This window comes from Rhea pennata, chromosome 5 (genome assembly GCF_028389875.1).
Source record: "Rhea pennata isolate bPtePen1 chromosome 5, bPtePen1.pri, whole genome shotgun sequence".
In the NCBI taxonomy this organism is placed as follows: domain Eukaryota; kingdom Metazoa; phylum Chordata; class Aves; order Rheiformes; family Rheidae; genus Rhea; species Rhea pennata.
In genome coordinates this window covers 18,295,503-18,309,102 of record NC_084667.1, presented here as the reverse complement: position 1 = coordinate 18,309,102, position 13,600 = coordinate 18,295,503, and the positions used below count along the sequence as shown (strand labels likewise).

Here is a 13,600-nt window from a genome sequence, read left to right as displayed (position 1 = left end):
TCTGGATCCATAAAAGGAACTGCTGAGAAGTAGAGTCAGCTGGCTTCCTGCAAGTCAAGGCCAGGCCTTTTTTCCTCTCTGTAAGGAGAGGCTTATCGCATCCTTTCATCTGTTCTGGGACAGTAGCTTGCTTTCTTCTGTTTACTTGGAGGGACAGGGTTTTGCTGTGAGGCGGCTGAACTTTGATTGCTTCCTTTTGCAGAGCGATGAGGAAGTGGAAATCTCTGTGGACAACGCAGAGATGCCGCATTATCGCCAGCGTGCTATCCTACCGTCTCAGCCTGTGAGGCGCACACCTCTCCTCCACAACTTCCTGCATATGTTGTCCTCCCGCTCCTCTGGCATACAGGTGGGAGAGCAAAACAGCGTGCAAGACTCTGCTACCCCATCCCCTCCACCGCCTCCACCACCACCACCTCCGCCTCCAGCCAATGAGAACACGAGGGCATCTGCCTATAACAGGCTCCGGGAGCGTGTCAGCTACCCCACAGCAGAGTGCTGCCAGCATCTGGGGATGTTGTGCCTTTGCAGCCGATGCTCTAGTGCAAGACTTCCTTCTTCTCTCTTCCCACACCAGGAAAACGCACCCTCCACGTCTTCTGGGGCCACTGGCACCTCCTTCTCCTCTGTGCAGACAGAGCCTTATCAGCCCCCAGAGCAGGCATCTGTAGCACAGGAGGAGCAGGGGATTCTTAACAGGCCCTCTGCTTTCAGCACAGTTCAGAGCAGCACTGCTGGCAACACCCTGCGCAACCTTAGCCTGGGCCCCACACGACGGTCCCTCAGCGGGCCTTTGGCAGGCCATCAGTCCCGGTACCAGCAGTCTGCAAGAGAGATGGCTTCGGGCTTAGGTGGGTCTGACTGGTCTAGGACAGTGCTGAACATGAGTTCTCGGTCAGAGCTGGAAGCCATGCCTCCCCCTAGGACCAGTGCCTCGTCTGTGAGCTTGCTGTCAGTGCTGAGGCAGCAGGAGGGAGGTTCCCAGGCATCAGTCTATACCTCTGCTACAGAAGGGAGGGGCTTCCTAGCCCCGGGGGCTGAGGCGGATGGTGGTGGTAGCGCTGGCCCAAGCAATCCGGCCAGCATCCGTAATGAGCTCCAGTGTGATTTGAGGCGATTCTTCCTGGAATATGACCGGCTTCAGGAGTTAGATCAGGGGATTGGTGGGGAGCCCAGCCAGTCGCAACAGGCTCAAGAAATGCTCAACAACAACATTGAGCCTGATCGGCCTGGTCCCTCCCATCAGCAGACTCCACACAGCAGTGAAAACAATTCCAATTTGTCCCGGGGTCACCTGAACCGCTGTCGCGCTTGTCATAACCTGCTGACCTTTAACAATGATACACTGCGCTGGGAAAGAAGCACGCCTAGCTACACACCGGGGCAGGCCCAAAGCACGTTTGAGGGTGTGCCTCCAAATGCCAGCCAGGTGCAGCCTGCAGAGAGAACCGAGGGCAGAGCTCCTGCCTCTAGCAGGCTGCAGCTGGGCAGCTCTTCCACCCCGCAGGAGGAGAGGACCGTGGGAGTGGTCTTTAACCAGGAGACGGGGCACTGGGAAAGAGTTTACAGCCAGTCGGCTTCAAGCAGACCTGGGAATGTATCACAGGAGGCCTTAAACCAGGAAATGCCTGAGGAAAGCTCAGAGGAGGATTCACTCAGGAGGTAAGATGTGTGCTCTGCCTTCCTCCCCCATTTGTTCTTAAACCTTCCCCTCTCATTGGAGTTTTTCAGTGTTTTCAGAACTCATAACCCTTTCTCATGTGGTCGTGTGCTATTTATGTAGGTGAAAATAGAGCCACTGCATTGATGTCTCCTATAGTTGCCACTGTCATGCTGCAGATAGGCTCTGAAGGTTTTAGTGGCAGAGACCAGAGCCCTTACAGAAAGGAGACCTCTTATGGACAGTACAGACAGGCAAAAGGGCAGGCTTTGGTAGCAAATCTCGAGGATGAACTGTGCTCCTCATTTTTTCCCTGGCACTCCAGGAGGCTGGGAACACAGGATGTACTACACTGTCCTTTATACTCTGTCCAAAGTGCTTGCTCCACACTGAGAACCTGCATGGAAAAAATCAAGCAAAAGGAACGAAGATTTCTTCCTGAGTGATGTATCCTGTTGAGGTTGCAGTTGCTAAGATGGAAGAGTTAACAAATATTTCCTTGCTGTTACAATATAGGGCAAGAAAAGCCGAAGTGCTCTTTCAGAGGGTTAAGAATACACTTTATTTCCAAGTGATTGATCAAACCCACATGGTTTGCTTGCCCTTGACAAAACTTACTTTTGTCATTTTTCTTCCATTCACCTGACTCTAAGGTGAGCTCTTTAGGAGCATGTTGATCACTGAAGACTTCAGATTGCTAAACACAGCAGAGCCTGAATCTTTTTTAGAAAGATGATTCTTTTCTGGAGGGACTTCTTAAACTTTAAATATGTTACAGGAAACAGAACAAGCCAAAATATGCTTGCACCATGAAGGGCTGACTGTGCTTTTATGTGGAAGTGTTTCTATTGGCTTATACTGCTGGTTCAGCTACATTGATACTTCAGGCTCTCCCTGCTGGTTTTGGTTTGACATCCTCTCTACTGAATGACTTGCTGTGGGCTTGTCAGAAGAAAGCTCCAGCCCTGCTGTTTCTGGGAAATGGATGCTTTGTGCTTTGGGAAAGTGAAGTTTCCAGGTTGATGCAAATGCAGTTAACTGAATGGGATTTGTTCACAAGAGTGCCTACGGAAAGGGAATTCTTTCCTCCTTCCTGCAGATAAGCTGATTATATTCAAGCTGGAACACTAGCTGCCTTTCTTGTTGCCGTAGTTGCATAGCAAATAAGTGGCAGTGGTCATGAAACTATTCAGCTGTTTCTAAATCCCTGCCCCAGTTTTTATAGCCTATCATAGTGAGAGTCTCAAGCTGATTACATGATAACTGCTGCTTTCTTGGGCCTAAACTTACCTGATTTAAATTAATGGCAGGTGTTCTCTAAATCCCTATTAAGGGGTAGGGAGATGAGAAGGAATTGACAAATTTAGCTTTAAAGTGACACTTAAGCAAGTCTTTTTCTTTTTGAAATAGCTGTACATGCTTACAATATCCCCACTGTGTAGCTTGTTCTCTGGAGCAGATCCCTGTACTGTCAGAAGTAATGGGGGAAAGTAAGCTTTTTATTCATCAAACTCTTGGCACTTACTTTGTTAGTGAGATGCAATGAGCTCTGTGGAGATTATCTTCCAGCTAGCTCTGTAGGAGCTGTATCATTTAAAAATAAAATATATGCCTTGGAAGTCTTCTGCAGGTCACCTGGGCTGGACTGGTTGTAGTCTAGCATCTGGAATCCTGTGACTAAATCTGTGGGTCACTTTGGTTGTCACAGATGGTGGTTGCTGCTGTTTGCTCAGTGGCTATAGCATCTGTGCATGGTTGGTTGCCTACTTGGTTACTTGTGCACACAGATGCTTTTCAGTGAGATGTATGAATTTGGAGCAAGTGGGTTAGAGGAATAGTGTAGTGGTTATCATATCTGCTTTACGTGCTGAAAGTCCTGAGTTCAAGCCCCAGTGGAACCAGCACCAGGAAATCTTTGGGAGGTTGGACTAGATGATCTCTCAGAGGTCCGTTCCAGCTTTACTGATTCTGTGATCCAATGTGTGAGCCTAATTCCAGAGGAATTCCTATAGTAAGAAACATAAGTGAAATTCTTTGGCAGATTTTGCCATGAAGCTCATCTAGGGACTCTTGCTTTTCCAGTCTCCTGCTTGTGTCATCAGGTTATCTTTGTAAGCAGACATGGCAAAGGCTTCTGCTTTCCTTTTAACTAAAGTTATGGTTACTGTGGAGTAATGACATGCGGAGGCTGGAAGCAGTGAGGAATCTAATATTAAATGCTTATGGCAATTTCTCTGAAGTAAAAACTCTTTTGCCTTCTTATTAAACATATTGAAGATCCCTAGAGGTCCTACCATGAAATTTCACCTTTAAAGGAATCCTTGATATGGGACAGATAAACCCTGCAAGTGCAATTTTTTGCCCTTCCCAAACTAGCTGGTATTTTTTTTCCTTATGGAGCAATAATAAATCAGCAGGCATTCACCTACCTGATTTTCCCATAGAATAGACCTCCTTAGGTCCATCCTCTTGTTTCCCAGACCTTTGGTGTGCTCCTGCATTAGAGAGTGCTGGCACCACTTCTGCATAGCAGAGTGCAAAAAATGCATTAATTTTTGTAGTTCTAGAAGTATGCAAAGATGGCAGCTAAGACTCATGAGGTGTATGCTATATAATGCTCAAAGTGTTGGGAAGATAGAGGAGGGAAGGTAAGGCCTGCATGCCTGAGGGAATGTGAGTGATAACTGCTTATGGACTTTCAGGCAATATAATTTTGTGCCTGTGGACCTCAGTAGGTTAGGACTTGGTGTTGCAGTACATTCATGTATTTGCTTACCAACATCTTATTTTCTATGTTTCTTTATCTCTCCATTAGATGTCCTCATTGGGCAGTCAAGCTCTGTATTCTGATGCTAGCTGAAATACTTAAGATAAAAATTGCATCCGAGAACTGCATGTATATTCTCATTCACAGTTTGTGGGCAGGATCCATTCCTTGACCTGACTTTCCTGGCTGAGGAGTAGCTTGCTGAGAAGACATTGCTATGGAGGGTCAATTAAGTTAATAGGTGGTTTAATGAAGGTTGTTCCTCTTTGAATTCTAATGATGCAACTATGCCAGCTGGGTAGGAGAGAATCTGCTCTTTCTGATGGTGCTGGGCTAATTTTCTTGGACTCATCATGAATACACTAATAAGCACGTAATGAAGCTATTCCTAACTGACAGCTCTGGCACCTCTATTAGAAATATGTCACCAAGAACCTCGGCAGCGCAGCAGTCTTGCCATCATAGTCAGCTTGGGCTGAAAGCAGCATGTGTGTTGAGTGGTATACTGCTTGATGCTGTTTCAGAGATGTGATACAAAGTTGGGGAGGGACAAGGGAGAATTATGGTCTACTTTAAGCAGAAATAAGATTGAGCTTCAGCCTTCCTGAGGTTCTCCAAGCTGATCTCATTAATTCAAACATAGGACTTTTTTTTCCCCTGTGAATTGTTTTGCCTCACTTCTGAAATCAAAGTGAAAAGAGCCTTAGAAATTTATGAAGTTGTGTTATGTGAAATACACTGCATTAAATTGGTGATCGAACCTATTGGCAAGATCTAGATGAAGGGAAAATAGTTGAGCAACAGATGATAACTGGTTTAATTTTTCCATGACTTTCTGGTAATTAAAAAAATGGGCTAAGAAAGCATTGTGTTAATACTATAATCCTGGTGTGGGAAAAAGATCCTGTAAGTACTTTCAGCCGTTAGTGCTGTGGGGGCCAATTCAAGTTTAATGAAAAGTTGTGAAGGGGATGAGAGCAGATACTTCTAGTCAGGTCCTTAGTTGACAGTATCTAAATCCATCTTCTAAAAATGATGATATATAAAACCCTAGAAGTGATCTTCTGTGAAATATATTTTAGCTTATCCATTAATGACAGAGAGACAGTACAAATACTGTCTAATAAAACTGATTCTGATCTTCACTTGCCTCCGATAATTCTCTGACCACTCTAACATGGTACCAGTGACTTCTACAGAGTTTTTGTGGTATTTCACGAAAACAAAAACCCTCCATTGTTAAATCTAGTGTTGGTTCAAGGTTCTGGCATGACACCTCAGACCAAAATCTTCCTAGAATGGATGCAAGGCGCGAGTAGTGCCCTATGTCTCCCCGTTCACGTATTTCAAACCTTAACCTGTAAAACCAACCCTACAAAGGGCAGAGGGATGTACTTGAAGTTAAAGTGGTCCTCAGTACCTTCAAGATTTAGCTACTCGTAGTGTACCAGCTAAGGGGGAAATTTTGATAGTGGTTACCTGTTTATTTTGACTAGGGATTTGGATGGATTACTGTAAATGACAGATGAGCTCTGTCCTGTTGCCAGGCAGGTTTGAACGAATCCTGGGTTTGATGAGGAAGGACTTTGCATTGTCTGTATTCTTTCATTAAGAGGTGTTGTCTGACAGTTACCTCAAGCTGCTCTAAACAGTCCATTGCACTTATACTTGAGGACAAATTCTGTAGCTTGTGGTTTGAGTAACTTCTGTGCCTGTGTTGGAAGAATATGTAATGATTTTACCCTGCTCATCTATTTAGTTTGGCAAACTAAATAGACTAATAGACTACTGAAGTTATCTGAAAAACTATAAAGCCTTTCCGACTGTCCCAGGTAATGCTTTGCCACGTAGGTAGGAATGCATGTGGAGCGTGTGAGAGTTTGTATTGTCTGCGTGAGGCATTTGTATAAACTCTTTCAATTTGCAAGTGTACAAAAAAGCAGAGTCCACAGTGCTGTGCAAATAATTGAACAATGTAAGCTGCACAGCTAACTTGGATGCACCCCCACCTTTTTTTTGGTATTTCAGTCTGTTGGATACAGTGTATGCTGATGACAATTGCAGACAATGTTTTCTGGAACCTCATGTAATAGGTTTCAAGGTGAAATTTGTTTTTAACTTTGCTAGCTCTTGTCTGAAAAATGATGTTCCCCCCTGCTTGTGTTCATGTTGCACAGTATGAGAATGATATTCTTTCCCAAGAAAGACTTCATGACATCGGTTCACACTGGTGATCCTGTTTATGACTTTCTCATCAGGGCATCAGTCATTAATGCTGTGCACCGCTGGTGAATTTGGTTGTGGTGTGTTTCCTTTAGAAAGGTATATATGCTTTACCTGTGGCTTCACTTCTGTCAGCCAGACTCAGATCTGTATGTCTGGCTCTTGGCTTGAGAGTTGAGGCACAGCAGTGTGGAAGCAGTGGTGCCATTCTCACCTGCCTGGGTGGTACTGTGATTCCAGCTCATATCACACCTTTCTTCAGTCATGATGGCTTCCCTGGCAGCATGTAGCTCTCTATGCACAGAACAGTTGTGAAAAGAGGCATCTAGTTTGTTTCCCTTTGATTTTCTCTAAAACAAGTTCCTTTGAACTTATTTCATTTCCATATTGCCTTGCTGCCACAAGGGGGTAATGTTGCTTCTGCTTGCTATTTTGCCTGTCTCCTTACAGAACTGAAATGTTTCTGAATTATTGTATAAAGAAAATAGTGTAGCTTGAAACTTTCTCTTTTCCTCTGGAATCCTAAATTGTGTTTTTGCTGCTTAGATACTATACATCTGCAAGCTATTCCAGTATATGGGGATAGCTATGGATGGGGATGCTGAAGGGGAATTGGCTCTGATACAGAACACAAGCAAGGAAGTGGCTTATCCTGTTGGTTTTTATAAGGGATTGAAATGCATAAGGAGGTAGGTCTCAAGGTGAAACAGATATTTTGTTTTTCTAGTAAAAGAATGTTCATGAGTTAAAGCTGTAAGAGACCTGCCAACTTCACAGAATTCATCTCAACTTCTCGCTGCCTGTCAAGCATTCTTGTAGTCTTTATAATCTGTAATGGTTGTCCATCCTTTCCTTAAACTTTTGTAATACGTGACTTATTCTCAGATGATTGGCAGATGTTGACTGGAGTCCAACCTTTACAGGGGGTATATTTATTACCTAGTTCAAGTAAGCCTTGAACTATTACCAAAACTGTAGGCATATCTGTGAGAAGGCTCTGGGTATGCTTTTGTTGTTGCAAATATGCATGGCTTACTCATTAACCGTGACAGGATGCTTCTTCCAGTCCTGAACTGTAGATACTGTGTTGATTTGTGGTCAAGCTGGGACCAGTCTGTGGTTAAATTAAATCAACAAAATAAGAACAGCCCTACTCCTGCCCTGCAGAGGTAAGTGATGTATCTAAGGTGAGAAAGAGTGCAGTCGCTCTTGTTACTGAATTACAGCTGGAGCCTGAGACTCTGATGTGAAGCTCCAATTTGAATTAAATGACCAAACTATTCGGATCTTTGCTGATATTAGCTTCTAGTAGCATTTTCATGACATAAAACACTGACTGGAAAGATGCTTGTTGCCTTTGAAAGGTGCCTTATATCCTAGCCGGAAAAACAGAAAAAGCTAGAATATTTCCCTGCCTGCAGGGTGCAGAGTTGCCTACGAGCAGACAGCTCTGAGACTGAAATTTACCCTCAAAATAATAGGTAAAGGTGGCCTAAGATAGAGGGACCAACACTATCATCATCTTTTCTATGTTTTGTGGGGAGGGAACTGAAGCACAAGGGGATTGCTTTACCTAGAGCTATGACATACATCTTGTGGTAGAGACAGAATACATACCTAAAACATTTAATCTTATTTTGTGCCTATTCCACAAAACCAGCATTGCTGCTATTTTTTTTAATTGCTCACAATAATTATTACTTGCTCATTCCATTATTTAGTATCTATTGCAGCAGTGGCACATGCTAAGTCCCCTGAAAAACAGGGAATCGAGCAGGAGGATGACACACCAGCCCTGAGCTGTAGAGAAGAGACATAGCAGTATGGTGCTGGCTAGTCTGAATGCAAGCTGTCAGTGTGAATGCTTCCCATGCCAAATCTGAACTGGCCTGTCCCAGTAGCGGGTGTTGAGTGGATATGTTGTCCCCCATCCCCCCACTCATTCTGATCCATTACTACAGGAAACTGATTGCTAGACTTGAGTCCTGGCATTTGTGTTTTGGGCCCAGTATTTATTTAAATTGATGATGTGTACTTTGCCTTCCCGCTGTGATAACATTTGTGTATTGGATCCTTGTTGCGGAGCTGAGCGAGCAACAAAGTGCCTGGAAGACTCTGATTGTATTAGAGACAGAGCATGTGGTGTAAGGACAGAAGGCTTCAGATAAGATGTACAAAGGAAAAAGATAGGATTGATTTTAGATCTGTCTTCTGTTAATGTTGTCTTGTAGGTGCTTTGGAAGGATTTTTTGAGAAACCTTGTAGCCCTCATTTTTAATGAGGTAGTCTGGGAGAAGTTTATACCGTGTTCTTTTCAAAGTTGAGAAGAAACTCCGAAGAGACTTGTTATATTTCTCAAAAAGGGTGGAGATGGAGATACGCAGTAGCATCTCAGCAATGAGTGAGGAACAATGGGGTAGATAAAAGTTATGAAGAGGTTTGCAAGCAAAGACAAGTGGCTCAGGTTTGTAGCTCAAAGAAAGGGCTTAAGGGATAAGACTTTGGGGTAGGGGAACAATTTCTGAAAATATTAGCTTGGACACACAGGAGTGATCAAAGACTTATTTTGTTGGTACTGTACACAAGATGAAGTGATAATCTGAAGTGAGGTGAGCAATTGGACATAGATATGTTGATGAGTGAGATATGTTGTGGGGTTCTAGGAAAGGACTAGATTCTAGAAAAGGGTTGCAGGATGGAGCAATAGGGAAGATAATTGGAAGCACTGGAAGATAATCTATGATCAGTATGGAGTGGAAGTTAAAACTCTAGTTTTCTTGCTCGAATTGTCCCATAAGGTTCTAGAAGATGAAGTTGGACAAGATGAGATTGGTCTTAGGCCAGTGTAGTTTGGCCTTTTCTAAAAGTGGAAAGTTAAAATGGATTTCATCATGAAAATGTGATCACAGTCTGGACTGTAGGAGAGGTTACTGTGGTATCTGAACAGTGAGTTGATGTCCATATAGTTTTCTGAGGTTATTGCTGCTCCTCTTCAGGCTTTGCTTTTTTTCCAGATGGAGTGTGCTGTTGTCTGTGCAGGCAGGAAAGGCTGTTTGCTGAAGCATCAGAAGTTTGAGCTCTAGCCCCCACCTCACCCCTCTTCTAACAACTTGCTTGTAAGCTAAGCTGATATAAAGATAACTCTGCTTTCTCAAATACCTTTGTGGTATTTCCTCACTCAAACCACTTCCTTTCTCTGACATCTTTTTCTGCATGGGTTGACTTCCACAATAGACCTCTGTTATGGCAGCCTCCATCATCTTCAATTGTGGCTGAAGGATTAAGTGTAGGCTGCTGAGGCTGTTTCTTGGAAAAAAAACAAATTTATTGTTGTCAGGCCTCATGTGATTGGCAGGTGTGCCCTCTCTCATGGAGATCAAATTAACAAATTGTAAAATGCTTCATATTTTTCCCATTATCTCTTGAAATAAATGGCAAAGAGCAGTCTTTGTGCTCTATATGTGGCACTGCTACTGAATTCCAAGATTTACTTGTGATCTTTAGGGGCCAAAGTATTGTTTACAATCTCAGGTTGTCACTTCCCCTCCTTCTATACAATCAAGAACTGTTTATAGTAGATAAGCAAAGCAGTGCTTTTCAAACCTGTAGATACAAACCAACAGATAGTTATGTCTGATAAATAGAGCTGGTGAACTCACTGGTTTGATATTCCAGGCCTAGCTACAAGGAGTTCACCTTTAAAAGAAGTTGAAAAACTGTATCTGCAATGTACAGATCTCTGTTTATGAAACTGTTCTGGGGCTTTCCTTATTGTTTACCTACTTCTACATGGTAGCAGGGAAATTTGTGGGAATTGGACTCTAGTGATGTTTCTTAAAAAGGACCAGAGAGATGCATACTTTAAAACTTTCCCCAACTTTACTGCTGCTTCTGAAAAGTAATGGGATCTAGGATTTTTCTGAGGGAGGTCTATAGGAAATTACCTTACAACAAAGATCCTGGTTAACAACACATTGACTGAAGGTTGGAAGACAACTGAATTCACAAATAGCTATATGAGGATACTATAAAATACATGGTCAATTCTGAGCTTTTCTACAGGTCGGAGAAGATGTGAATAGCTTCCATCTCTTGAAAGATGTCCCTTTGTTAGGCTGTCTCCTATGCTGTCTGCAGGTGGATTCCCTAGGGCCCTCTAAGTGCTGCATCACAGACAGCATGTTCGGGCAAGCTTGCTTGATCTGGAACAGTTGCTTCTTTTCCTCTCCGTTACTTATGTGCATAGTGTTCGTGCATTTGTGGTATGGTCTCTAGAGATGACTTTCAATTTATGATTAACAGTGTTTTTTTGATATACTTAAGCTATCTAGTCGTGATTCCTATATCTTGTCTGACAACTTCAGATGAGCTGCTGATTTGCCTTGAAATGATTTCTAAGCTTTTTCCTTTTCTTTTTTTTTTTTTTCTTTTGCCAAAAAACAAGTTATGGGCATGCTCTCAGACTGTCTATTTCAGGTCCATGTGCTCAACTAAAGCTCTCAGTAGCTTTCTCAGATGTGGGGAGGAGGTGGAGATGTTGGCAGTATAATGTGCCCCCTTTTTTTTTGTGTGTGCTAATGTAAGCCCTTAATGATTAGATATGCAGTCTCTTACATATAGTGTGAACGTGCACTCATTTTTCACACTCCTTATAAATGCACGCAGCATGGTGTGCATGGGGACAAAGTGCCCTCTTGCAATTATTTGCTCTTTATTACAGAATCTGGGCTGGAGAATTTGCAGCAGAACACATTTACTCTCTGGGCCTGGAGCAAATGGAGGGAGGGGGACCTGTGATCTCAGTAATACAACTGTAACCAAAGTAGTGATGACTCTCGGTTTCTCCAGTTGAGTTGTTCTGGTCTATTGAATAGTTAACAGGCATTTTAAACATTTCCACGTACATATTTAACTGATTGCACCAAATGCGTGTTTGTGTGATGTAACTGAACCCCCTCCATTGCTCGTCTTGAGAAAGCACCTGCTGGAACTGAAGTCTGTGAACAAACAGGGTTCATTATCTGCCAGGAAACTGACTCATTTTTCTGCTTGAAATGCATTAGCATCAAGTCCTTCCCCCTCTCTTCATGATGTGGGGGAGCAGAGGTAAGTGGTTGAACTGCCCTGCTGGTCTTCTGTTGACCTGTGTCTTTTGATCATTCCAGGCTGAACAACAGCATTTTAAAGGAAGTGATTGATGTGCAGTGAGACCTCTGTTTTCATGACCTTAGAACTCTAGAGGTAACAGTATGCCTTCTGCCCCCTCAGGAAGGACACCTCCTCTTCGGTTCCCTGTGGAGAAGCAGGAGTCCTGTGTAATTATCCCAGAAGCTGACGCAGAATTGCTTGCGTGGGTAAGCAGAGATTTCTGCTGTCCACACAATCTGTGGTGCTGGGAACTCCCAGAAGAAGAAGAATTTGAAGTGTACACTATACATAGGGGAGCAAGTAGAAGAATAAAGCTGTCTACAGGCTCAAGGAGTTCATGGTGTATTGGCTGTGTTCTGACCATACTTTCAAGCCTATTATCGGAACCATGATGACTAGAAACAAATCCTCTCTAACTGAATTTCTAATACAAACACATGTTGATAGGAGTCTATGGGATGTCTGTGTCCTCAGCTTGGCTGAGGTGCCTGTTCCATTCTGAGCACTGGTATAAAACTGCTACTGAAGAGCTAAAGAGCAAGTTCAGTAGTATGAGCTGGAGTTGGTTTACCTTTTTTTTTTTGCAGGGGCAAGACTTTGGGGATAGGGAGAGTGCAGGATTTTTCATTCTTCATTGTAGAGTTACTAACAAACTGATCAGTACTGTCACAGCTGGTCTTGGCCCTTTTAATGTCTTCACAGGTGTGTGCTTTCTCTTGCCTGTTGAGCTGACATATTAATCTTTCACTGGGTGCTGTATGATGAAGATCTCTGCATAATGCTCACTCATCATTTGTTCTGATGCACGATTTTTGTCAACAGGTGAAGTAACAGATTAAGAATGTAGCCTTGGGTCCACTTAGGGAATCTGTCATCTTGCCTAGAGCTGCTGAACTTCCCTATGTTGAGCTCATCTGAAGATGGTGCTTGGCACCTGTGGCACCAGGTGGTAAATGGAGGTTGAATTTCCTAGTCAGATTGCAGAGGTGCAGTAATAGCACAGTTCATCTTGTGATGTTACTTCTTATTGGTTGAACTGAAGCTGGTAAACTTTAAAAAGTTAACCATGTTCTTGGAGATATCTATGTCCTTTCTCCCAGTTAAAAGAACTCGAATCCAAGCATTTCTGCCATCAGAATTCTGATTTATAATCAAAATACAAAGGATGATTCTTTGCTTCCTGTAATTGTGCTTCTTTCATTGCATTCCTTTTCCCTGCTGTCCTCAAACCTTTCTGAACAACCTGTTCCAGTGCTCAGTTGCCTTTACAGTATAAAACAAAACAAAACAAACAAAAAACCCCCCCTTATATTCAGGCAGAACTCCCACGTTTCAATTTGTCTGTTGCCTCTTATCTTGTTACTGGGCACTGCTGAGTCTGGTTCTGTCTTCTTTACACCCTCCCTTCAGATATTTAATATGTATTGATAAGATCCCCCGAGCATTTCTGCTTTAGACTAAACAATCCCAGTTTTTTTCAGCCTTTCTTCATATGACAGATGCTGCGGTCCCTTAATCATCTTAGTAGACCTTGGTTGGACTTGCTGTACTAGCTCCATCTCTTTTTGTATTGGGTACCTGGAGCTAGACTCAACGCTCCAGATGTGGCTTCACTAGTGCTGAGCAGAGGGTAAGGATCACCTCCCTTGACCTACCCATAGCCCTCTTCCGAATGCAGGCCAGGTGCTGTTGGCTGCCTTTGCAGCAAAGGCACGTTTTTCTGGCTCATGTTCAACTTGTCCACCAGGAACCCCAAGTGCTCCTCTGCCAAACTGGGTCAGCTCCCAGCGTGTGCTGGTGCA

The 13,600-nt window shown here is 43.4% G+C and overlaps 1 protein-coding gene across 5 annotated transcripts in view; it reads left to right on the top strand.

Annotated features, from left to right (window-relative positions):
• Positions 1–13,600, top strand: part of AMBRA1 (autophagy and beclin 1 regulator 1) — a 134,455-nt gene that overhangs the window by 14,230 nt on the left and 106,625 nt on the right. For 4 of the 5 annotated variants that reach the window (XM_062577288.1, XM_062577287.1, XM_062577286.1 and 1 more), the window contains one exon: positions 203–1,662. In XM_062577288.1, coding sequence (XP_062433272.1) covers positions 203–1,662 — 1,460 coding nt within the window. The remainder of the gene's footprint in view (positions 1–202; positions 1,663–13,600) is intronic. The other variant, XM_062577291.1, reaches the window with a different exon arrangement.